At 38.9% G+C, this 26,060-nt stretch overlaps 1 protein-coding gene across 3 annotated transcripts in view; it reads left to right on the top strand.

The window, feature by feature from the left end:
• Window positions 1-24,408, top strand: part of LOC108973852 (kelch-like protein 17) — a 59,311-nt gene extending 34,903 nt beyond the window's left edge. The window contains exons 3-8 of one of the 3 annotated variants that reach the window (XM_018941356.1): window positions 5,985-6,177; window positions 18,698-18,794; window positions 19,123-19,359; window positions 20,945-21,051; window positions 21,153-22,141; window positions 22,210-24,408. In XM_018941356.1, the coding sequence (XP_018796901.1) occupies window positions 5,985-6,177; window positions 18,698-18,794; window positions 19,123-19,359; window positions 20,945-21,051; window positions 21,153-22,141; window positions 22,210-22,423 (1,837 nt within the window). In that variant the 3' untranslated portion in view covers window positions 22,424-24,408. Of the gene's footprint in view, window positions 1-5,984; window positions 6,178-18,331; window positions 18,463-18,697; window positions 18,795-19,122; window positions 19,360-20,944; window positions 21,052-21,152; window positions 22,142-22,209 lie in introns of those variants that run through there. The other 2 variants (XM_018941358.1, XM_018941357.1) reach the window with 2 other exon arrangements.
• Window positions 24,409-26,060: the final 1,652 nt, after the last annotated feature.

The raw sequence follows: 26,060 nt of genomic DNA, 5'->3' as shown, positions 1-26,060 counted from the left end.
TACCCTACATATGAGCACGAAAGTATTAAGTACTTACTTTCGGGTGAAGACATAAAAGTATAACTACGCCAACACAGTTGATGCGGCTGTCCCAGCGAGCTGGTAATGTTCGAGTATGCACATTACGGTTTATGTCGATGTAAAGTATTGACTGCAGTTGTCAAGCCGTAAAGCTCCTAATAGCCGCAAGTGCCCTATAGGAAAGTTGTGGATTGAAGTTTCTAAGTTAAATACACCTGACACTGGATATAAGGCACATAAAGATTCTGTTCAAGCAATTTGAAAATTAATGTAATTTTGTGTAAAACTATTCTTTAATGGCGTAGACACCTGACGTTGTTATTGGTGTTGGTGCTGGTTTGAAGATAGACGAAATTATCTGCGACTTTGAAGTTATGACTGTTAAAAGTTACGTGGGTGCCTAGTCGCGAGTGCGACGACTGTTTGTTTGATTACAGGAGATATTTCGTCTTGCCCTTGTTCACTACCAGACCCCTTTGCTTCGCTTTGTTATCATCGGCATATGCCAGCAGATGTACACTTTTATGGAAGATGGAACCTTCTCTATATAGTTCTGCAGCTCGAATTATTCTCTCCAAGATTAGATATTCGCATGAATGGGAGGCGCCCTGTTTGAAAACTCGTTTGATATGGAACGGCTCGGAGCGGTGTTTTCCCGTTCCTGACGCAGCTTTTCGTATTGCTCAACGTTATCTTACACAGCGGTATAGGCTTCGGGGATACCAAATACAGACTTGGCGGCATAATATTAGCTCCTTTTCGTGCTGTCAAAAGCAGATTTAAAACGCCGAAGTTGTGATATGTGTCGTTCCTCTTTTCACTCGACAGAACGTTATATGCGATGTTGAGGAGGCTTACCAGATTGTGGGCTCTCATATTTTTGTAGATTGGGCAGAGCACACTTAAATTTCAACCGTCCGGTTTGCTCTCTTTCGACTATATTCTACAAAGAAGCTGACGCATTCTCCTTACCATTTTTGAATAGCTCAGCCGGTAGTCTATCGTTTCTTTGTTATTCTTCAGATGGTTAATTGCTATTCAAACTTGTTCATGGGACGTCCGCTCCATCGTCATCGATTGGGAAATCGGGTTCATCATCTCTTGATGTTATAGCAGAAACAGTGGAGAACGTAGAATCATGGCCCGTGTCAGCTGATATGACCCATCTTATGGGCGCGCAATGTAAGTGAACAGTGAAACACGCTACTCCCTTCTCTCTTTGACGTAGGATGCCGTGAGAATTCACGGCATTTGGATTTTTGCCGTAGAAACGTGTCAGCTGATTGCTCTCTCACAACGCAGGGTTGCCAATATCTATATACTGTAGTAATTTTTAACTTTTATATTCAATCTATTCAATATGTTTGAAATTTTCTTAAAATAACTCAAAATCAGAGTCGAATGCTATTATTCATAAATATATAAACTATTTTTAATAGTTTGTTTGCAGTTTTGATATTTTATATTATGAAAAATTGTAATTGAAAACATAGATGTGTACAAAACTATATATGCGTATTGAGCAATGGCAACATTGTTCAAATGAAAACAAACAAAGATGGCTGATTTCTGAGTTTTTGCCACACACGTTTTGCTCGATAAGGAAGGAAAAGGAAGGAAGGCAGTAGTGTTTTTGACTGCTTCTGCTATTATGCTTTCACTGCTACTCAGCAGGCTGCAGAAGTGCTCCCTCCATAATTTTATTAAGGTCGGGGCATCAGTCACCTCTGGGCGTTGTATAAGAGTATATTTCGGTCTTAACCTTCTGTTAGACGACACATTTCTTCGTAGAATTTTCGAGCATAACCTCTGTTGGCCAGCTTGTTAAGCCCGTCGTATTTTCGTACTTCGTACTTCGGTCTTACACTTTCTCTATCTGCAAACGCGTCTAGCTTCCTTCTTCAACTCTCGGTATCTATAGCATCCCTCACATGTTGTGGTCAATTATAACGTTCCGAGGTAGGCAGTCTGTTTTCTGTTCACTGCGACACGGCAATCCCTCATCCTACCAACTGTTCTTTTTCCTTTTCCGAAAACCAATGGTATCGTTTTCAGCTGTACGTAAGTTTAAAACCCGAGGTAGCGAATATCTGGGTATCTGTAGTTGACTTTCGACTGAAAAAATCGGTCAGTGTATGGGGCATACAATTGAAATTCAGAGATAATACTAATGTGCCGAAAATGGTTTGGATCGCCCTAATACTTCCCTGAGTCCACATATGCTTAATGTAAAGATTTTTGAACTTCCGGGTGACTTTATACCGCTTAAATCGGCCAATATGTGAGTTATCTCAATGAAAATGGTAGAGCGTGTTTTAATCATAACAGTGTATCGATGTGCGGAAAATAGATAACTACTCTCAGCACTATCACTTCTTCCCTTACTTAACTTTTCCATGTAGACAATAGTCCACCGTAAACTCGTAGCATTAGAATTCCGCATAGCAAATAATTACATTATTCCACTTGAATTAAAGTAAAATACTTTTAACATGAATATGACGCCATCCGAAATATTTGTTCAACTTTGCCAACACAATAACCAAAACATTCATGTCCGTTGCTATGCGCATTGGTCACCCAACATTTCTTCCGCCTTCCCTTCGTCAGTGTCTTTTTATGTGCTTTTTGTTGCATTGTTCTACTATTTATTTTCAATTTTTCTGTCGCCCAGTTGTCTCGCTGTCACTGCTATTTGTCTGGCTTGTGGTCTGTTGGCATACAAGTAAGTCTGCTTTTAGGCGTTGACGACTGTTGACAATGATTTGAAAAAATTTATTTGTCTTACTTGGGGGTTAAATGCGCTCAATGGAATTTCGTATTTTGATGGATATGTAGGGAATCTTTTCCAAAAAGAATATTTTTATGAGAGCTTTATTACTTCTAGAGAAAAATAAATGGGATTCAGACGAGCAAGTCCCTCCAAGAAGGGTCTAAATAGGTCTTAGAAGCAACATATCCTTACAATCTCTCAAATGGAGAATATATTGTTATCAATTTATTACTTAATTCTGACCCAGATACATCAGAACAAGACCGACCCAGATATTGTCACTTAAAACTATTACTATAACCCATCAACTACTCAAATTGTATTCCACTCAATAAAAATGTGCAACGCTTTTCAAAAATAGATTCATTTCATCACTTGCCAATTGCAAATGAAATGCCGCATTCGGAAATTTCATCATGTCCAAATTGCCACTTAGTGCAGTCGAAAGCACAAAATGAGCAACCAAATTACATTTGAAATGTGCTCTAAGCCACTCGACAGCGCCAGAATCAATCATGCAAAGCCGCAAAATGTTGTCACTGAAAATCCTAGAAAATGGCAGGCCGTGACGGAAAGCGGGAGGGAAATGTGGAAATCAGCAGAGGCAGACAAGTCACTGTGTCCGCAATCACTGGCAATTTTCTGCATTTATACATATTTATACACACATTTGTACACGCCTGTACCGTTATGTGCGGTGGGCAGGACTATTAATGCAGTGACACGGCAGTAAACCAATACAGAAGATGGCCTAAAATCTATCTACATATATATATGTATATGCTAATGGGAGGCCGACAGGGACTGTGAAGCGCCAATACCGCAGCGCAGACAAGCGCCGCGCACACACACAAACAGTTCATGTAAGCAGGGGAACTTATCCATACAGAAATCATGCAGACAAAGCCAGACGAATTTTTCAAGTTGATTTGGCAATTTGTTTTGACTGCAAAGTGGAAGCTTGCCTCACTTTTTGAAAACTGGTTGAATATATTCACAACACTTGGTGTTGTTGCGATAAGATAATCCTGTCTCAGTGAAAAATTGCTCATTTAAGAATAGTTGGCGGTTGAAAGTAAGCAACCGAGACGGGCCGGCAGCCAAAGAGGTTAGCTTTGGTCATGTGAGTTCAGCTCAGCTCAGGTCAAGCACTTTCTACGTTTGTTGCGGTGGAGTTAACACGGCGTTTACGCAATATTAAGTATATATACATATGTAGTATGTACCATCTGAGCAACTTTGACCCGGACTGACAATAAAAAACAATATTTTTATTATTTTTATACAAAATTATTAATGATAGTCTTAAAAATTGTTTACTGAGCTAATAATACGCCCACGCATAACATGATTTTCCAGTTCCAGTGTGGATTTGGAGCGCCATTCGCTAGATTGTGATACAAGAGTGATCAAAGTCCTTTTTGTAATAGATTCAGGACTTTTGTGAAGCAAGCGTTGACACTCTTCAACAAAACGTTAAGCAAAATGGTTGTGTCGATCCCTAAGAGATGTAGAGATCCTCTGTCATCTCTCTGTTGCCCACACAACGATTTTCAAGCTGTATCTTTAATTTAATTCTGGATGTCATCCGCATTTATAGAAGTAGATGGATCCAAATTTTTGACGATTTTGGTATCATCAAAGAATGCTTTTTGCATCTGAAGTACTCGTGTTCTTGAGAAACTTCTGCAATATTTTCAATATTGCGTATAGTTTGCGACTTTTTCAGTTAAAAATAAAACTTCTTTCTAAGTATTTCAAAAATTATTAAAATGCTTCTCTAGCTTACAAGAATATTGTTTTCCTTACTAGGCCGACAGTAATAATGCTGGGGGAGGCCCATCATCCGATAACTCTCCTCTCCCCAGTAGTGAAAACACTCCTTTAAAACCAGTTTTTACTTATGTGGTTTCGTCGAAACCATCCCTGCAATTAGCTGCTTGAAACGGAACCGCCTCCTAGAAGCATCAAAAGGTCCTTCCACAACTTCGTCAACAATATAAGACAATACGACGACCAGCCATCAGAAGTAACTAACTTCAGGCATGCATTGATTGCTATTTACAGTGGAGCCATAAACTCCTTCACCGCATGTCGTACTTGGAGTCAAAGCACCGCCCATCGCAGACGACGAGTTTTCCGTGAACATCGAGAATGACTCTTGCGCAGCTTCGTTCTGGATACTGCAGCAAATTAAGGTTCTACTTATCTAGATTCGACTCCGGCATGTAAAATATATGTGCAGCGTGCAAAAAGTCCCCCCATAGCTATAGATCTGACATCCCTCATCCATCTCGTCGAAACAACACATTTCCTGGCCCTACCGTTGGATAACTTCGTTCACAACTTATCTGAACCTTACTACCCTAACGGGGACTTGATAACCGTTGCAACAACTACATTTTTTCTGCGAATCTTTACTGAATCATAAAAAACAAATCGAATGGGGGTGAGTCTGCACAAACGATACACAAGTCAGAGTTGACGGTCAGGAAGGTTTTGCTGTGTGTCTCCTTTCATTTACTATGATCTTTTCCCCTACGGACAAACGGTTAATTCTTTCCAGTACTGTCAAGAGTTAGACCGTCTGATGGGAGGTAATCGCCCAGAAGCGATCAGATTTGCTCAATCAGAGAGGAATTGTGTTTCATAAGGACAACGCCGGGCCACTCATTGCGGTAGTGACTTATAGGAAGTTTCGCGAGCTTAGTTTGGAGGTTCTTAAGTATACACCTTACCATATAGTCCAGACCTGGCACCAAGTGATTACTGCCAATTCTGTCTAGGATGAATAATTTTTCGGGTGAAAACTTCTCCTCAATAAAACTTGTGAAAATCGACAGGCCGAGTTTCTTGCCAAATATTGGCGATCGTTTCTATCCAAATGGTGCATAGCATTTTTGTCATATTTAACATTAAACTTTTAAAGAGCAAAATAAAAACTTTTCGAGACAACTTTTTTCGCACAAAAGAATATAATTTATAATCCTTAATTAACTATAAACCAATTGACAGATAAGCTATAATTTTATAGCACAAAATTCGATTCCTTCCTAAACACGTTATTTGATACAGTAAATGTCTAAAGCGTTTACCGCCAGCATCTTTTTTATAGCCTAAGCTTTACGACTTCATGCATAAATTTTAATATCAAAATTTGTATGTGTCTTCCTTGCGCTTTTCTTTGCAGCTCAACGGAGAATAATTCCGCGGGTGGCAACAATGAGGACGTCACTACCACCAGCAACAATTCCACACAAACACCAAGCGACTTAAGCCCACCGGGTCCGAATGAGGAGGTCTTGCCGCAGGCGCATCATCAAAATCCCGGCCACTGCATCGCCTCCTTTGCGGCCATCAATCAAATGCGCAACAACACGCAGGTGTGTACTTGCAACAACTCAACACTATACATAACTGTAAACAGAAGTTTTTAATTAGTGCGCAGCTAACTGTTAAAAACAAGCCATTAGCATACATGCAGAAGCAACAGGCGCTGGAGCGAGCGAGCGAGTGACGCGGACAAGCGAAGTAATTAATCAAAAGCAACAAAACAAAAAACTTTTGCTTTTGATAGACAACTTTTTTGCTTTTCCTACTTTTCATTAATTTTATTTATATTTTTTATTTTTGTCGTTCATTTCTCCCCACCGTTTTATTAATTAAGTTGTGCTAAGCGGTGTCCGCGCGCTGGTGGTTTCGCGGTGGGGAAGTCATTGCTCCCACACATTTGAATTTTCCACCATGAGTTTGTTGTCTTTGTTGGAATCATTGAAGCGCACGCAAGTGTCACGCACTCGCTCGCTTATTGGCGCGCTCCGTGAGCTCATTGAAGTTTCGCATAGAAATGTGAAATTAGAAATTTTTCGCAGCTCAAGCGTCACTTGTTGTTTTTGTTGTATGATATAATATCGTATATGTTTATATTATTAATATTATCTTGATAATTCGTTTAAATTGTGACAGCGTGCAGTCAATTGCGCGTACATAACTGTGCAATATGGGTTGAGCAGAGAAGCGTAACGCTTAGCAACGCTTAGCAACGCGAGGTAAAGCCTTTCGCTGGCGCACGCTTAGGTCAATGAAACGCTTTAGTGTCGTGCAAATAAAATTTAAAAATTTAAAGAGTGAGTGCGAAGCTGCAAACAGTTGCTAAGAGAAAATATAGTTATTAATGAGTTGAGACAGAATAAATTATGAATTATCGGCTGTGTAGTTTATACCCCTCACGGTTGTTGTTTGAAAAAATCTTTTTTGAACGCAGTATTTTTTGGAGTAATGATTATTTTGAATATTGAAATTGAGCTAAATTGTTCAGTGATTAAAAAATTCAAATGAGAATACTAATTGATTTTTCACTCTCTGACCGTTGTTAGAGAAATCAGCGAATAACTAAAATGAAAAGGAACATATCATGGACGATATTTAGAAGAAGTCCGGTCCGGATGATGCCCACATATTTATAACGGCTATTTGTCACAAAACTCACTTTTCACACGAGGAGTCAAACAATGGAAAAGAATATGTAATGCAAAAAGGTTTAGAATTGGCAGCGCCTACTATCCATATCATGCCATTTTCAATACCATATTCTTATTTGACTTTAGATAACTAAAACCAGCGATTGACTTTTAGCAACTCTCTTTCGTTTGACTTTGGCTTCTTATTAACAAATATACGTCATCATTCTTCTTGAAAATTCTGTAAATACACAGCTGATCAAAAATTATCCGAACAGACATAAAGAAGCTATATTTTCATGTATTTTATTTGAAATCTTTATTATCATCTTCAAAATGTGCATTTGAGCCAACACAAACATGAAAAGCATTAATCCAATTTTGCATACTTGATTGTTGGATTGTCATATTCAGCGTTTGATGGTTGACCCTACACTCAGCTATGTTGTCATGCATCTTCTCTTTTTCGATCTTTACTCGTCATTTTTGCAAAAGATATCTGCAAAATATATGAAACTTGATAACCGAGTTTCTTAGTATCTACAAAAAAAAAAACGAGTCCATAGATGAGCTTAATCGGACCACTGCCACGCCCACAAATCGTAACTAAGCACTAAATTAAGAATTCACTAACTTTAACTTGGCACAGAAGATCGCAGTAACAAGTGGCAGCTGTGGGTAAATTTTTTTGAAAAAGTGGGCGTGACCCCACCCTTTAATAAGTTTAATGTAGATGTCTCCTAAAATACTACCAATACTAAATAAACCCCTACGGACAGCTTGAAAATGGATAAAATTTCAATTGTTTAACAAAAAATTATGTAAAATATTATTATTTAAACAAAATAACCATGAAAAAATATTTACAATATAGCACGAACAGTTTTCTTTGACCTCACAAAATTTCATCGATTTATCTCCAGTAGTTAATGGGAAAATAATTTTACAATTTTATCATTCTCTAAATTTCAACCTTCAATAACTTTAACAAAAAAACAATTTTTACGAAATATTTATGTCATAGGGTGACGTGGTTTGACTCAGTTAAAATCGGATCGATACTACCCCAACTCCCATAAACTAAGTACAATTATTTTCTAACAAATCTTATGCCAATATGTCGGCCTTAGATCCCGATCCTTTGACATTTTACATCTTAAGATACCCTGACTTTGCTTCTTGCAAGTTGCAAGATTATAAAAGGTTCGGTTGTACCCGAAATTACCTCTTCCTTACTTTTTTTTTTTTTTTACGTGTTCGATGTTATCGTCATTAATACAGATGAATAGACAACGGGCATGAGGCAAGTTTTTGATATCTTCACGACTTTCACTGCATGATTTCTGCCACTCCAAAACTGTTGTTCGTGGAAAAGTGGACTTCTCAAAAGATGTCTGCACCATTTTCAACGATCCTGTAGCTGCGATTCCAATCTTATATAGCAGTTCCTTCTTTTTCTATGATCTAAATCGATAGAGAAACTGTTTGCGTCGTAAATATTAACTGACTCCCCACTAATTGATAAATTGGGATCAGACTTCTTACGAACTTAAAAAATTCGTTCAGAAATAAAAATATTAAAATAAATAGAAAATAATTTAATCGAAAGCAAAAAACGAGATTTTTGGAAATTTGTGATGGAAGGAAGTAGGTGGTTTTTCATAAATATCCATACAGTTAAATGATTGATAAATGTCCAAATATTAAAAAACAAAAAAAAAAAATAAAAACCAGTTCTACAAATAGCTTTGTTATGGATATATAACAATAACTAAACTGTTCACTTAAATGTCAAAAGTTGCTGGCGCTGTCTTTATGCTTTAAGTGTCAATCCACTTCTGTTTTTACATCCGTGGGTAAGCCAATCAAAAGTACTTGATCATTGCGTGCGCACAAAAGGAGGACACCGAATAGATCTTTGACTTTAATTAATTACACAAATTGTCAAGCACTAACCGTTTTACTAAACATAGGTATTTACGTACTTGTCATGCGCACATTTACTCATTTTTTTTTGGATATTGCCTATGTCATGCTAATATATTTATCAAAACGTTTGCTGATTGCGCAAATAAAAGCAACAACACACTATTTCACAGTGGATTAAATTACGTTAAATAGGTGGCTTTATAAACTTTAGATACTTAATGAAAAGGAATTATATTTTCCATTGATGGTTCTACACCGATTTCGTAAAGACACCAGATTATCTACAATAGGTCTTAGATATCTCTTTGAATATCAAACTCGTATACCAAATGAGTTCTACATGGCAAGCATACTTCCCTTAAATTATCGCACCGTCGCAAAATGTAAAATTATCTGTTCAACGAAGTGTTCTCTCAATAAATCCCTTGATTGATGTACTGTGTGGATGTGGTGCCGTCTTGTTGAAACTAAATATCGCCGATCATGGGCTTCAATTTCAGGTATCAAATAGATGGTTGCCATAACGCGATAACGGTCGTCATTGGCGGCTATCTTCTCATCGTCATCATTTTTGAAGAAATGTGGACCGATGACAGCTCTTTAGGTTGCTCATCGCTGAACAAAATTTGGATCTTCTTGCAACCTTTCAATTCATAAGCGTAGCAATGACGATTGGGAAGGTTGAGTGGCTTCAGTTCTTGCACAAACTGTATTTTGTACGCTATCATTTAAATATCTTGACGAAAATATGCGCCAAGTCGTTGCATACTTCAGTCCGAGTTGCTGCGCAAGGCGTCGAATCGACTCTCCACGGTCTCCGTGTACACTCTCAGCTACGAATGCTGCCGCATTGACAGTTCTTTACTGGATAGAAATTAAAGTCCGTTGGTGATACATATATTTAGCTGCTATACTGTAGCGGTCGCACTTTCTATTTCTCACACCGTCGTTGGCTAATATAGAATTAGCACGTTACCCCCCCTACCCGGGGGGTAATGACTAAAAAAACAAAACATTTTTCATATTATTCGGAAGATTGGATGTAATCTAGTTGCTGTAGTTTCAAATAGGTTAGGTTAGGTTAAACTGGTAGGCCAATAAGCCATCCATTTTGGTCCTTTGCGATACCAGATAAAGTTCAGTTCCTAGGTCCAAGAGAAGTAGTCATCCTGTAGGATGCCTTCGCTTGACGCGAGTTTTAACAGTCTCTGCAGCCTCACTACCCCTACCTCCTCCATCCTTCGGTATTGCACATACCACTACTTCATAGCGGCCGAACACTCTCCCTCTTACTCTCTCGCTAGTAGAATATATGCATGTCTCAGTAAATTCATGCTCATTATATGTTCAGCACACTGTGCGCTTACACATATGTGCGCTACCCACAACCGCGAGCCTGCTTTCGAGCCCATAATTATCTCGAATCAAAAACCAATTAGGGACAATTTAATTGTGATTTTTTTTTCTTGTTTATTTTCTTACTTAAATATATTTGGACACGCAGCTGCCTTTTATGCTGTCTTGAGTAGGCAACACACACAAACAATATCAGCAAATATCTAATTTGCGCATTCACTTACAAGCATTGCACAGAATCTGTGATATAAAACTCTTGCGCGCAATCATCGTTACCGCCTCATAAATAATAACCATCATCATTGCTGTCGAGCTTTGATTGACATCTTCACGCAAACTTCAGCTGCACGTGGTCTCCAACTCTGACATAATAATACACTCGCATTCATTACATGCACACACACACGTATACATAATATACAGTTACTCATAGCTCAAACTTTGCTGGCAGCAATTTGAACGAAGTTTTGGCCAGCGGGGGCGTATGAGTGCTCTGCGCACTTTGATAAACTTTTTTTGTGAGAATATTTTTTATGTAGAGGCTTTGATAGTTGGTGTTGCATGATGGGTTGTGGCAAATTGCGGTTGTGTGTGGTATATCGCCAGTATTTTCGGGCGCTTGTAGGTTCCAATTACAGCTATTTATCGTTCGATGATAAACATAGTATTCTTTATAGTATATAAATGTATAATTTATTGTATGTATATATTTATTATACATGTGTATATATAATTATTTATATATGTGTAATACTTGTTTTGGTCATAATAGAAATATTTACTCCGCTTGTTGTGCATAGAAGCACGGCCTACATCTCTTATGACCGTGTTTACTATTCTTAACATTTTATTGCCTCCATTGCTCTTGATTGTCATCTGTGTTTGTAGTGGGCGTAATGATGCTTGTCAACAATCAAATTAAGGTGTTTGCAGTAGTGGTTTATTAAGCTTATTTAATGGGAAATGAGAATGGTAGTTGTAAATTAAAGACWGTTAAACGATTTATTAATTAATTAGTGATTTTTGAAACACAAATTTAATTAAAAAGTATTCATAATTGTGAAAAAAATTCTATAGAGTTCACAGAAGCATTTTTACAGCGTCTTTCAGTAAAAAAAAAATTATCCAACTGAAAAGAAAAAAATACATATGTTTGGGCGTCTGAAAACTGCGATAGATGAGGACTAGAGATATTTATATATCAGGGTTGTTTTCTTTCCTAAGCCAATAGTTTTGGAGAATCTTGAGGTTTCTTTAAGAGCGTTTTTTTATTATTAGCGGATATGTCGAAACTGGATGCTAAGTTTCATGGTAAAGTAACAGTCGCGTGATTTTGGCTAGAGAGCTTCTTGCCTTCAACACGTTTCCCCTTTCCCTACGATAGTTGTAGTTGTAAAAAAATATGAGCTGGCATTGCCCACGGTGTCTAGGTAGACAAGTTAAAAAACCAACCCGATAGGATAAGTTGAGGCAATTGGACATCGTGGCGAGAGCAGCTCTAATGGGTGCACTCCGACCGCTCATAGAAGTCATCTTTGGTCACATCGTCCATCTCTTAAGTCGGAACGTAGACGCAAATAGCTGTTTTGTTGTTTTCTCTTGGGCGCACAACCCTGAAAAAGTTTGTTTCGCCTTCTCATTTTTGTTGGCCTTCAAACAGATGTTTTTTCGCTACCCAGAGAAAACTGGGTCTAAGACCGGAAATCGTGATCTGCTTGAGTCATAGTCAGGCAATCAAAGATGTGAGAAATCCAAGAGCGTGCACATGGATGGATCCATGTGTAGACACTTACACAATTGATAAAGTTCTTTGAGCGCTCAATATAAACCAGACAAATATAGGTTAGAAGATCGTTTTAAAATTTGAAATCAATTGGATTAGTCGTTACGGACATTTTTCTAATTCAAAATAGGATGTAACCTATAAGACACTTTCAAAAGTCAGAACTTCTTTGTTGTAAATAACATCGGATCTCTGCCGAAACAAACTGTTGAAACTTTGGTTACAAATTGGATTATGTTATGACTGGGGCTCGATTTCCACAAACAGCAAAACCTTACACTATCTGACAACATAGACAATTATAAAAGGGACTTTTATGGTTTTCGTATGAAAATATGCACCACAACATCTTTTCAACCAATATAATAAATCAAAGCAACAAATAATAGATTTTTTAATTAGAGTTGGTTAATAGCATAAACTACATTACTCAACGAATCTGACGGACAAATTTGCGGCTTATGTGCTAAGAGATCTGTGAGGCATTTGAGGCGTGCGGATTACGAATTGTTTGTCATTTTAGTAAATAATGCCTGTTTTGACCCCTACACCACTTGACTACAACACAAAAAATCCTACGTGTTAAGTAATTTTGTCTATAATTTTCAGTTTTAAAAACCTAGAATTTGCAGGAAACACAAAAAAGTCAGTAATGTCACACTCGGATAATGACTGTATTGTTAATTAAAATTATTTGTTATTTGTAAGTACACTTATTCATATAGAAATGGGTATCCCATTATATATTTGTGCATTTTCTATCCGTCGATTCGTACCTAGTTGCCTATAAGTCTCTCTACCGCCATGTGTGTGCGGTGTTAGTCACTGTATTGTGGAAGAACTAAGTGTTCGGTGTATGCTCGTCGCAGCAGTCCTCGTTCATTACCACGAAAATGACTTAAACGTTCGACGCCCTGCAGGCAAAATTTCATGCAACTTATATGAGCACTTGATCCTTTGAGTATAGAACTCGTATGCATCGCTAAGCATAACTGCTCTTGTATTTCCGTTGCCGCATGTTAGAAAAGGCAGACATATGTAATTGTCGTGTATTCATACAAACATATGTATGCTTTTTTCTGTTTTAGTCGGATATCTTTACTAGTGATACAAGGTTCAGTATAAATCTTCATATATAAATGTCCCAAGTTGTTGCTTTTTATATGTCTAAAGCAACATAATCGTTAACGGAGCTTGAGTACCTTGTATAATTAGACAATTTTTCGCTTACTGGGCTTAAGCTCCTTTTCCGTCCTCTACAAGTTAAACATTTCTACTTTCTGACTAAGCAATTTGTAAAATTCCTTTGGGCTGTTTTAGCGCCAAGACGCACATACTCACAGTCGGTGAGCGCAAGAGAAGGCAGAAAGCTGTCTACTGCCCAAAGCACTTGTGAAGATTAAAGTTATTAAAACTCATAAAATATTTATTGGAAGCAATGACAATCAGCCTTTTTTCTGTCACTTGTCGCTTCTTGACTGTCAAGGGTAAAAACTTCTTCTAATTCTTCGTTTTATCTCTTTATTCATAACTTTAAAAAATATTTCTGTAATTAATTTACATGAAAATTGTATGTTTAAATATAATATTTTGGAACGATTAGAGTAAGAACAAACATTAACTATCTCTGGTATAAATAGAGCTTTGTCTTCATTTTGATCGGTCAGATTATATGGCATCTGCATGCTATAGTGGTCCGATAGCGGCGGTTCCGATAAATGAGTAATTTCTTCCGCAGAAAAGGAAAGTAAAATTTTCAAACCGATATCTCAAAAACAGAGGGACTGCTTCGAGTATATACCGATAGACAGACGGATATTGCTAAAAAGAATTCAGCACGCCACAAAGATCAGTTCTATATACAGTTTATAGGTTCGCCGACGTACAACGTGGGTGCTATAAACTTCGGGGTGTCTGATCAGGATATAAAAACAAGATATTTGTGGCCGAAATATAAACGTACAAGCTCCTTCTTGTCACCTAAGTAGGAAACGCTTTCATTGCTATACCTTTCAATTATAGGTATGTGGTAGGAGGCTGCTCTCCTTAATGTATGATTGTCTAGTTTATTGAATGATGGTTTTCGAATGTTACCAGGACACCATTGTTGGCAATCACGCCAACTATTTCATTGCCCTCGATGAATTTGTGGCTTGGCACCCAGTAGAAGGGAAGTTGCATGCGCACGAACTCCAACGCCCGTTTTCAAGCCATCCATATAGATGTTTAGGGTGTTACGAGTAGCTAACATAAGTACCTTTACGCCAGTCATTTTTTCCTAAGTTAACATTTAACATTCTTTCCCAATTGAACAGTGGGGTTATGTATTGTATATTATGTCGACCTCCAACACCCATTACCATAAATTTTCATGCAGTTATTACTCGTCCCACCGATTTCGATGCGGAGTTTTCAGCGAAGAGGCCTATAGGTGGCAGGTTTAGTACCAGTTCAAGAGCCGCCGTAGGAGTTGTTATTAAAGCTAAAGTTGTAAGAGCCTCTGAACTCTTTCCATTGACTTCCGATATGAGGGATTTCCGTACGCCTGTCCTTCTTACTAACCGTATTGGAAAATTAGTCTAACAATAGCTACGTAACACCAGCGCATGAAAGAGAGAAAAAGCAACCAGTTGTACCGAGCATCTACCTACACGTACAAAAAAGTTTGCTGGCTTTTCTCGCTCTTTCTTCCACGTTGTGTGTCCACGATAGTTTGCTGTCCAAGACTACCCCAATGTACTTGAGAGAGAGAGAGAGAGATGTGTCCCATTTATAGAAGGGAACCTCCCTAGAGGAGTTTTGAGCTTTCTTGTGAACACAAGCAGATCCTTTTCCACCCTTGTTAAACCCCAGACCCGCTTGCGCTACCTGGTTCTGGACTGTATTGAAAGTGGTGGTCATAATATTGGTAATGGTCTGTGGACACCTTCCCGTTATTAAGATGGCAATGTCGTCCAGATATGCCACTATTTTAGGGGCTTTGCCTTCCAAGTTTCTTAGCACTCTACCTTGGGGAATACCTCTATGTACTTCCTTTGCCATATTAGTGTCGTTAAATTCTGCTCTTATCCGCCTATAGATCAAAAGACTTCTGAACCAGCGTTGAATAGCAGGATACTGTTCAGAAAATATTCCGTAGAGACATTTTTGAACGCTCCAGAAATGTCCAGGTATGCTCAAAGAGCGTATTCCTTTTATTAGAGAACCCTTTTAAAATTCATTTCATGTCTACGCACCATAACCTAACTTATCCATTACTTTATTTAGTGCACCAAAATATTGCATTGCTTGCAACGCCGTTGTAAATGATGTAATTTGCGAGCAAATGTTATTGCTGCCACAAACTTCGTCAACTTCAAACGGCGTCCACTCAAACCAAAAGCATAAGAAGATAATATTTTCTCATGTGGATTTACTCAGCCCATAAGATTTACAAGACAGCAAGAGGAGGTCATTGCGAAAAGGGAATAGGTGCATCCAAGCATGTATATGTGTGTGTGTGTGTGTGGTTGGCGTGAAGTGTCATGTATCGCGCATTGCATGCCATCACAGAGCGCACGGTGACTAGAATTGTATTATTTAAAAAAAATATTTTTCTCTATGGAAGAACATATGCTTTATAGAAGAACACTTACTTGTCTGTGTTTATGCATGAGTGCACACTGGCACACTGGCTCATGAAGTTTCGTATTGAATGTCAATCCGAATACGACAACTTGAGAATCCTCCCGACGTGACGGAGCATTTGACGGCCTTGCTGCACTACAGCGCTATACTAACTGCTTGACATGTTGTTGTTCTTGTTTCTCTGTGTGCGCTGTGTGTCTGGTCTGGGCTGCCGCAAGAGATTTGAATGCGACAAACGAGTCAGTGTCAATAACATCTAAGTGCCAGTGGCGTTGAGTACGAAAATGGCTTAAGAAGCAGCCGGAGGGCAGGAAAATATTACCGAGTCTAGTATTTCGGAAGAAGGCTTTAAGTAAAACAAAGCAAGTGATTGCTGTAGTTGTGGTTTGAGTGGAGTGCACTTATTTATTTCTCTTAACTTGATTTTCTTGTTTGTAATATATTTTCCAACCAGATTAGGGTAGATTAAAAGAGGTTAGGTTTGGTAGGCTTGAAGTGATAACTGTGTCTTCTTATAGTCTTCTATTTCCACATCCTTTTTCAGTTTCAACTTTCAAAACTAAATCGATAGACCTAATCTGTATATTTTTATCAGAAAACACAAGAAAAGCTCTTCAAGGCTAAATATCTCGGTGAACACACTCGAAACTGAAAGAAAAAATGTTAATTTCGGGTACCGAAGATATAATAAATAATGATCTATGCCAAATTTCGTGAAGATATCTAGTCAAATTAGAAAGTTTAGCATACAAGAACTTGAATCCGATTGTTCAGTTTGTATGATATCGTGGTAGTAGATATTGATCGTTCCGACAAATTGGAAACTTTTTTCGGAGGAAAGTACAGGTGCAAAAATTCGTATATATATATATATAGACAGACAGACGGAGATGGCTACGCAGCTTAGCCTATTGATCATCAATATAAAGGATGATCCATTTTGAGGGTCTTTACTTTTTTTAAAGGAAAAACACAAAAACTAAAAACTCCAAATTCAATAGAGAAAATTTATTATCATTCCAAAGAACATGTTTTTTAATTTATTTTTTTAAGATTATCTCTTTCCCAACATTCGGCTATATCTCAGATTGTCCAACCGTCGTGTCCCATTTTCAATGTCTCGTCGAGCATTTCGACTGATAAGTGGCGGATGACACGTGTCATCACACGTTTGCTTCATGGCCTGAATCGAAGCGGCATTCTCCGCATAGACTTTAGACTTTACAGCAAAAATTCTAACGGTGTGATATCACACGATCTTAGTGGACAATTGACCTACCTAAAACGTGAAATCATCTGTTCTCTCAATAAATCCATTAAATGATGTGATGTATTTTGCATATTTACATACCCATTGAGCCAGAAATATTCCTCATCGCTGAACAAAGTTTGACTTTTCAAGAGCCTATATAGCAACGTCGCTTGGGATGGTCGAGCGGCTTCAATTCTGGCACAAGCAGTATTTTCTACGCCTTCAATTTAAGATCTCGACGTAAAATGCGCCAAGCCATTCCATACGTCAGTCCGAGTTGCTGCGCACAATCCACGGTCTTCGTGCACCCTTTAAGCTACGGTTGGTATATTTTTATTTTCAGTGTGCTGGACGTGGTCCATGCGGTCGAATGTTATCTAATAATAAATGTTGTGTCTCAAAATGGGTGATGGTACTGCGAATAGTACGAAAATGTTTCAATTGGATCTTTACCGAAGTTGTCCACAAAACTTTCTATTTAATGACAACTAATACCCATTTTGATATTGTTATTATTAACCATTCAGCTTACCAACAACCACTATCTGTAGCGCTTTGAGACCTTCTCATCGGTATCATGTAATCATCAAATAATTCGTCTTATTAGCCGCTGATATTTTATTCCAAGTTAAAAGGAGACAATGAATGGCGACAGACGGCCGATTGCGAACATAGTCATTGAACCATGGGTTTAAGTTTAGACTCTGGTATGTCTGAGAAACTCAATCAATCGTTAACATTAGTCATAAGCGCATCAACCTCTAACACAACTGTGTTATTACTGCAACGCAAATTTCCCCAAAGCTTAGGTCAAAGATTTGAGAATTTCACATAAATTGCGCAATATTAATATAGAATATACTGAGCCTAACTTGACTTTTGTAATTTCTCTTTGGAAATCATTGCATTCGTTATCAGTTTTGTTGTTATGAACGCAAAGTAATCGCAAAAGTTTGATAACAAAGTGATTGCTCTTAACCTTTTATATTTTCTAGAGCAAAAGAGCAGACAAGTCGGTGTCAGCATGAGTGCAGGTTTACATATTTGCTGCCGCAGAAATCTCATAAATAAGCGAATTGGCGACATCTCCGTAAACAGTTAACCACATCGTCAAATTATATATACTAAGCTAAGCCATATCGCTCAGTAACTGCTCAATATTTTCGTCTGATATTGCGATTGTCGTTTCTTCATTGCAATGTTGTTCTTTATTAGGTGAAATAGATCGGTTTTTATCCGGCCAAAGGCTAAACAAGACAATGTCTGTTCAGTATAATAATTATAACATTGGACAGTGCTTCCAAACACTAGCTATATAATTTTATATCTATATAAATTTTAATACACTAAATCTGCATTTAACTTTTCGTTCTGAGTTTTGTCTTTCTGAGGCACAAAAATCTGTAGAAAGATTAGAATAAATGTAGATATGCCTCAAGAAACCGCTTTTCATGATTTGTTTTGCTAACATAATTTTTTTTTTTTTATCTTTTCAGCTTTGCGATGTTTCTCTGGAAGTGGGCGGCGAAACTATACAAGCTCACAAAGTGGTACTTGCCTCTGTTTCACCATATTTCTATGCCATGTTCAACGGTAAGAGTCTCTAAATATAGTGAAACTTTAGCTATTCTCGTTTCGCCAAAACATTAAAAGAGTCGAATCGAACGTGCAACTCTTTTAAGTCATAACCTAATAATTACAGTAGTAAGCAGTTAAACCACTTTATTGAGGTCACGCTTTACTGTGTTCCATTGAATTCAACTGAAAACGTAGCTGCTTTCATATATTGATAACACAGCGAGTTTGCAAAGTGGCGAATCGAAGACAGCTCGAATTAAAATTCGAACATTATTTTCTCATTAAACCATTTCTTATACACTTATGGCATGTTTAATTTTCTTTCTACCCTTACGCTCACTAGATGATATGCTGGAACGCAACCAGGGCGCAGTGCGTTTACACGATGTCGATGTGACGGCGCTGCGTCAACTCATCGATTACACCTACACTGGTGAGATCACCATAACCGAAGACAATGTGCAGGTGCTCTTGCCCGCCTCCAGCTTGTTGCAAATTCATTCAGTTCGCGAGGCGTGCTGCAAGTTCTTGCTGCGCCAGCTGCATCCATCCAACTGCCTGGGCATACGCAGTTTTGCGGGTGAGTTAAACTACTTGCCTCTTATATGTATGTGGGAGCTATGAAAGGTAGTGGATATCATGCAAAGTTGAAGTTTTTGGTTTGTAAGTTAAACTTTTTATGGGTCGAAGTGTTTGCGGTGGCAGTTTTTATAAGTTGAGTTCATGCATAAGTAAATGACTTTGCTTTTTCTTGTTTAGAGATGAAAATACGTGGTTGAACTGTTTTATGTATGAAGCATCGACGTTTTTTCTTTTTACTGAAATGTTGAGTTAGGTTAGGTTATAGTGAAAGATAAGTATTTAGTTGACAGCCAAATCAAGTTTAAACATTTACAGCGCAATGGTCACTTTAAAGATTTCATCGAAAACCGTAGTAATTTACAGCTCCATCTTTGGCTTACAACTGTAGGTGCAAAGCTCGGAGAATTGTTTATTCGCCCAATCTTTCATATGATAGAAAGATGAGATCTCTTGGCCGACTATAGCCACAGATGTGCAGAGATTATTCTAGAGAAAAACTAACAAGGGAACGAATTGTCATTGTCAGTGTTAGTCAAGCGGTACTTCAATCTCGTCCATTGAAATCAAAACAACAATGGTACCGGTGCATAAGTGGTTAACAGAGTTGTCATCCTATAAGTATGGATCCCTGGCCCTAGGGGTAGCAATAGAAATTAGCTATCCGATCACCTGAAGCGAAAGAGCTGCGACAACCAGTCCGTTAGGTCCGGAACCTGTCTTCGCTGTTGTTCCGCACACTTTACGAGAGAAGATACTGAATGAGAAAACGGTCAGTAGAAAACATCACTCACAGCAAGCGCCTTGGCTTCGACAAGGTAGGCTGTTTATGAGACATTTGAGATAGAAAATTATTCGGTCCTTGGTTATCTGGGATCCGCCGGAAATCATGCAAAGCAACCCATTCGTAAGTGGCTTTATAATTTCCATATGATCACAGGGTCTCAAGAGACGTCCAAAAAAGATGTGACCTAAGAAAACTTCAAATATTTCACAAAATGATTTTGGACGAGCGTAAAATACGGTTCATCGAGATAGCTTGCTCAGAAAATACATACATCATGGATAGTTTGTTCAATAACATTTGGAAGTCTCTGTGCAAAGTGTGTTAATTCTTCCTGCTCTCAGCTCTGAAGAAAATATCACTGGAACGAAATTTTGCGACGAAGAGTAGGCAATCGCCGAGACTGGCCTAGCTGGAAGCAAATATGTTCTTTAATGTAAATAAGTATGATATTCAAAAAAGATAATCGCTGTAATCGGTGCATAATTCTTAGACTATTTATTTGATGAGAGGAGAAATCACCTTGTCGTCTTTGGCGTACAGTAATATTCCTCTCGCTTCTTAATTGAAATTAAGTGAACTTGTTATGGGAACTAGTTTAACATTTGACAAACATATACCCTTCAGTTTTCAATATCGAGCACCAACTTTGGTGAAGTAGTCTACACACTCTTGGCTCCAAACAAACTTGAAACTATTCTCAATTTTCAGTTTTTACTCAAAGGCTTTAAAGCCTCCTCTTTAATCCATTTTTCTTTAGTTATACGTAAATCACAATATAATTTCGACATTATTCTTACAGATGCTCATTCCTGCAAGGAACTACACACGCGATCGCATAAATATGCGCTACAAAACTTTCAGCAGGTCGTTGGCACCGAAGAGTTTTTACTTTTGCCATTCGATGAGGTAAAAATAACTACCAAACAAAGTCACCAGAACTCTCAAACCAAATCTCATATATTTCTACTTTCTTCCTCTTTTCGCTTGTTTATTCTTCTCCCGCATAGGTTAAAGATCTGATATCAAACAATCAACTGAACATTTGCTCCGAAGAGAAAGTATTCATTGCTGTGCTGAACTGGGTCAAGCACGATCTGGCCGAACGTCAATGCCATATAGCCGAATTGATGAGCCACGTACGCTTGCCATTGGTGGGACGAGACTTCCTTATGACTTGCGTCGAGACGGAAGCGCTCATACGCGAAGACGGCCAATGCAAGGAGCTCTTGCTCGAAGCCATGAAATACCATTTACTGCCAGAACAGCGCAGCTTGATGAGCAGTCAACGCACACAAGAGCGTCGGCCGGAGGGCATGAAGCCATATGTGTTCGCCGTGGGTGGCGGCAGTCTCTTCGCCATACACAACGAGTGCGAGGTGTATAATCCGCGCACGAATGCTTGGACGCCCATCGCACCGATGTTGTGGCGCCGGTCACGTTCGGGTGTGACGGCGTTGCACAAACAGCTCTACGTCGTCGGCGGTTATGATGGCGTAAGCGATCTAAGCACTGCCGAATACTACAATCCACTGATTAATAAGTGGACCAATATCACGCCGATGGGCACGAAACGCTCGTGCCTCGGCATTTGCGCCTACGATGGACTGCTATACGTTTGCGGTGGCTACGATGGCGCATCATGCCTGAGCAGCATGGAACGTTACGATCCGTTGACGGGCATTTGGAGTTCATGTCCTGCAATGAATACGCGCAGACGCTACTGTCGTTTAGCGGTGTTGGACAATTGCATTTACTCTTTAGGTGGCTTCGATTCTACCAACTATCAGTCGAGTGTGGAGCGTTTTGATCCGCGTGCGGGACGTTGGTTCCCCGTGCAGAGCATGACAGCGCGACGCAGCAGCTGCGGTGTAGCCTCTTCCGACGGCTACTTGTATTGCATTGGCGGCAATGATGGCACGATGTGCATGTCGAGCGGAGAGCGTTTCAATTTGCGGCGCAACGCGTGGGAACCAATCGCCGCCATGCATTCCAGAAGGTAGGTCACAAACGGCCGAAGCGTCAGAGTTTATGTAAAACTTCATTTTTTCTACTTTACTTGCATAGGTCAACACACGAGGTGGTCGAGGTGGACGGTGCACTATACGCTCTTGGCGGCAATGACGGCTCATCCTCGCTCAATTCCGTGGAACGTTACGACACGCGCCTCAACAAATGGACCGTAGTCAATTCGATGGTAGCACGTCGCAGCTCAGTCGGCGCTGCGGTGCTGGAGTGCTTCCATCTCGAGCGCGGATTGGTGCAGACAACGAACTTATGACCTTTGTCGACAATAGCCGAAACATTTGCGGCGGCGGCAGCAGCAGCCGTARCAGTTGGAAATGGTAGTGGCGGCAGCGCGGCAACGGTGAATGGCGGCAGCAATAATCACCAAGCAACGACCATAAATGGCGTCACTTCGACGCTGACGAACAATCTCATCGTGCCGGGACGTGCAGTTAGTGGACGCAGCATGCTGGGCGCAGCCGAAGTGAGCGGCAGCATTGGCAGTCTGATGAGCAGTAGCACGAATGCGCTCAGCACTTCGGCGCCGACGACGACGTCCACATTGCGACGTTTACGCGAACGCGAGAGGGAGAGGGAGCGTGAAAGAGAGCGCGACAGCAGCAGCGCAGAGAATCGTGTGAATGGCGTTGTGGTAGCCGGAAGCGGAAGTAGTAACGGTGCAGCAGCGGCTGGTGCAAGCGTAAATGGCACAGGCAGCGCTACAGCTGGCAAACCACCGTCAACGGCTTGATGTCTGCGCTTCAAGTGATGCGAGCGGCGGGAGTAAATCTAATAAGTGCAGACTTATTAAGCGAAAATGTAGGAATTGAGAGTTTGTGGGTGAGATAAGTAGAATATGGAGAAATATGAGTAAGTAGCGGCTGAAGAAAGAGGTTATATGAAACTATAGTCTGCGTCGTAGAGCCGCGCGTGGAAGTTAGTGGCAAGCTAAGCAGTATTTCTAGTCAAACAAGGCAAGATATGTGTGTGTAAATTGAGTTGGTTTTGAAGCATGTTTGAGATTGTGTTGGAAACTGTGCGCGTAGCAGTAATGTAGTGGCTAGAACTTTCTTTAGAGTATATGCCGTAATTGGCTCGTTAAGGCGTTTATGGAATTTTGCAATTTTCCATAACCTTTTTTATGTAATAATAAAATATTTTTTTACAAACCTTCGCCCGCCACGACCATACTAATGCACACACATTCATTAGCACGTACATACATACATTAGGGTGTTCATTATTTCCCAATTGATATGAATTTTATAACTTTTAAATGAATGGTTTTCTGGGAAAAATTATTAAGATATTTTATGTAAAGAATATCAGTGAAACGCAGACGAGGATGCTCCAGACATGTCAGAGCACTTCTGGATGCCTACTGGTGTCTCCTATCGAACATCTGCACAGTGAGGATCGTAAGCTCCCAGTTAAGCAAATAATGAATGAACAAGCAGTTTCTGCTACGCTGTTTTCATATACGGTATCAACTCTGCAGTCAACACGTTTCCTGGCCTAACGTTTGATGACCTCAATGGCAACTTATCTAAACCTTACCACTCTAACSGCAATTAGATAACCGTTACTCAAACGCTTTTGCAGCTTGAATGGGATGTGCTATTCTTTTCGGACAATTATTTGTTCCGGTCGTAGCAAATTTCTTTGGATGAACCTTTACCTCACCTTTCTTTACGTTAGCTTCTTTGTGAACTAAGTGAGTAAGAGCTGACCCTTTAGTTGATATTTTCAAAAAAAAAACAGAACAAATAAAAAAAAAACTTGGCAATCGACGAACACCCTAATATACATACTTATATAATTAAAATCACGTTTTATATGTACATACACACACACATACGCATTTATACAATTAAATGTAAGTATCTTTAAGCCGATTGTGGGCGAAGAAAGAATGTAATTAATGCATACAAATTTAAAAACGAAAAACTAACCTAAAAAATAAAACTTTACTGCCCCTATTAGCTAGTTTTACACTAAAAGAAAAATGTTGAAATGCAACCAAAAGTTGCTTCATGATTATTTAGGGAATGCGTAACATAAGATTTTGCCGTGAGGCAAAACAAAAGCAACAAATTATAAAAAAATAAAAGAACGATTTAAAAAATATAATATTAAATTTTGGTGCGCAAGTAATTCAAGCAAATGGAATCGAATAGCGAAAAATCTACAAATATTTATTAAAAACAAACATATGTAAGTGTGTATACAAATACTACATACATATGTACATATGTAATGAATTATGAAATTTTTTATAAATTTATTTAATTTCTTAGCAATAATTAATTAAGCGCATACATACATACATATTTCAAAAATAAGCAGAAAATATTAAATGATAGATTACCAACAAAACTGCATACACATGCAACATAAATTTAAAAAAAAAATATACATATATAAATAAATATATTAAAAGTAATTTTAGACATATTAGATTTTAGCATTAAAAAAGACAACTTCTAACCACCTACCCACAAACTACGATTTACCTAATAAAAAACATCAATTTATACTTACATACATATGTATATACATACTTATGTGTTCGCAGAAGAAAGAAAATATTTGAATATTACAACAATAATAGCGTTATGCATGTATGTGTATTTCGAATATTCACCCACACATGCATTCACCTACTCATATATTTATACATATAATATAAAACAAAACATACTTACATAAATACATGTGTAGCAATACAATAAGGCAAATTTTAAGGACTATTTATATGTGTGTCTAAAGGCCTCCATTTGAGATGTCCACTTATTTGGCACTCTCCGGCCGCAACAAACCGAATTCTTATGCAATTACTAACAATTCAAATACATACAAACAATTATGGCGAAACTGCATGTGTTTTTAATGAAAGGAAAGATCTGAAATTCATTTAAAAAACTGCAAGGAGGGAGTTGGTGATACTCACCAAGTAAGTAGCGCTACTTTGATCCAAACAAAAGCAATTTATTTACATACCTCCTCAACTACTGTTATTGTTGCTGTAGGATAGAAACATCGCTGAAGTGTGCATCTCTGCAGTTCTCTGCTTGAAGCGGAGCCAACTGCTAAGAACATCAAGAGCTCTTTTCTTGATAACGTCAACGACGTCGAACAATACGCTAATCAGACCATTCATAGTGGAACCATAAATTCTGGCATCGCCTTCCTCCCATCACCGGAGTTGTCTCTGCCGCCTCTTGCATACCCAGCGAACTATACTTATATAACACCAAATTTCAACGACAACCAATCTGAACTTTACCATTCAAGCGGGGACTTGATAAGCACTACAAAAACAACACAACCTGGAAGTGATTAGAATATTGATGTTTTCTTTTCCGATCCAAATAGGGTTACATCCTCCAAATAACAGGCGTTAGTTGAATAAAATCAGGGAAAACTCCGGGTACATATTTTAAAGCCGGTCCTTGGCCGGAAACATATCCGGTTTCCTTCCGTTTATGTAAACCCGACTGTAGTGAGGGCTTAACTTCTGAGCTGTTAAGTAGAATAGTTTCCTGAAACCAGAACTTTCAAAGTTCTTAAGCGAGAGGCTGTCCACAGGGAGGTTTGCTATCACCCCTGTTATGGAGCCTTGTCGTGGACGAACTATTAGTATTGCTAACTGACAATGGGATCCGCTACCAAGGGTACGCGGACGATATTGTGATAATAGCAAGAGGAAACTTTGAGGATACTCTCTGCGACCTAGTGCAACGAGGTCTAAATCTGGCAAAGGGGTGGTGCAGGGGGGTGGGACTAAACATCAACCCCTCAAAGACAACCGTGGTCCCGTTCACAAGGTGCAGGTCCCTACCCGGCTTGAGGAACCTCACACTTGGGGGCAGAGAGATCGTGATGACTGGTAAGGTTAAGTACCTGGGTCT

Source organism: Bactrocera latifrons, unplaced genomic scaffold (genome assembly GCF_001853355.1).
Source record: "Bactrocera latifrons isolate USDA-ARS-PBARC rearing strain unplaced genomic scaffold, ASM185335v1 scaffold_504, whole genome shotgun sequence".
Lineage (NCBI taxonomy): Eukaryota > Metazoa > Arthropoda > Insecta > Diptera > Tephritidae > Bactrocera > Bactrocera latifrons.
This window is presented reverse-complemented; position numbering and strand designations above follow the sequence as displayed.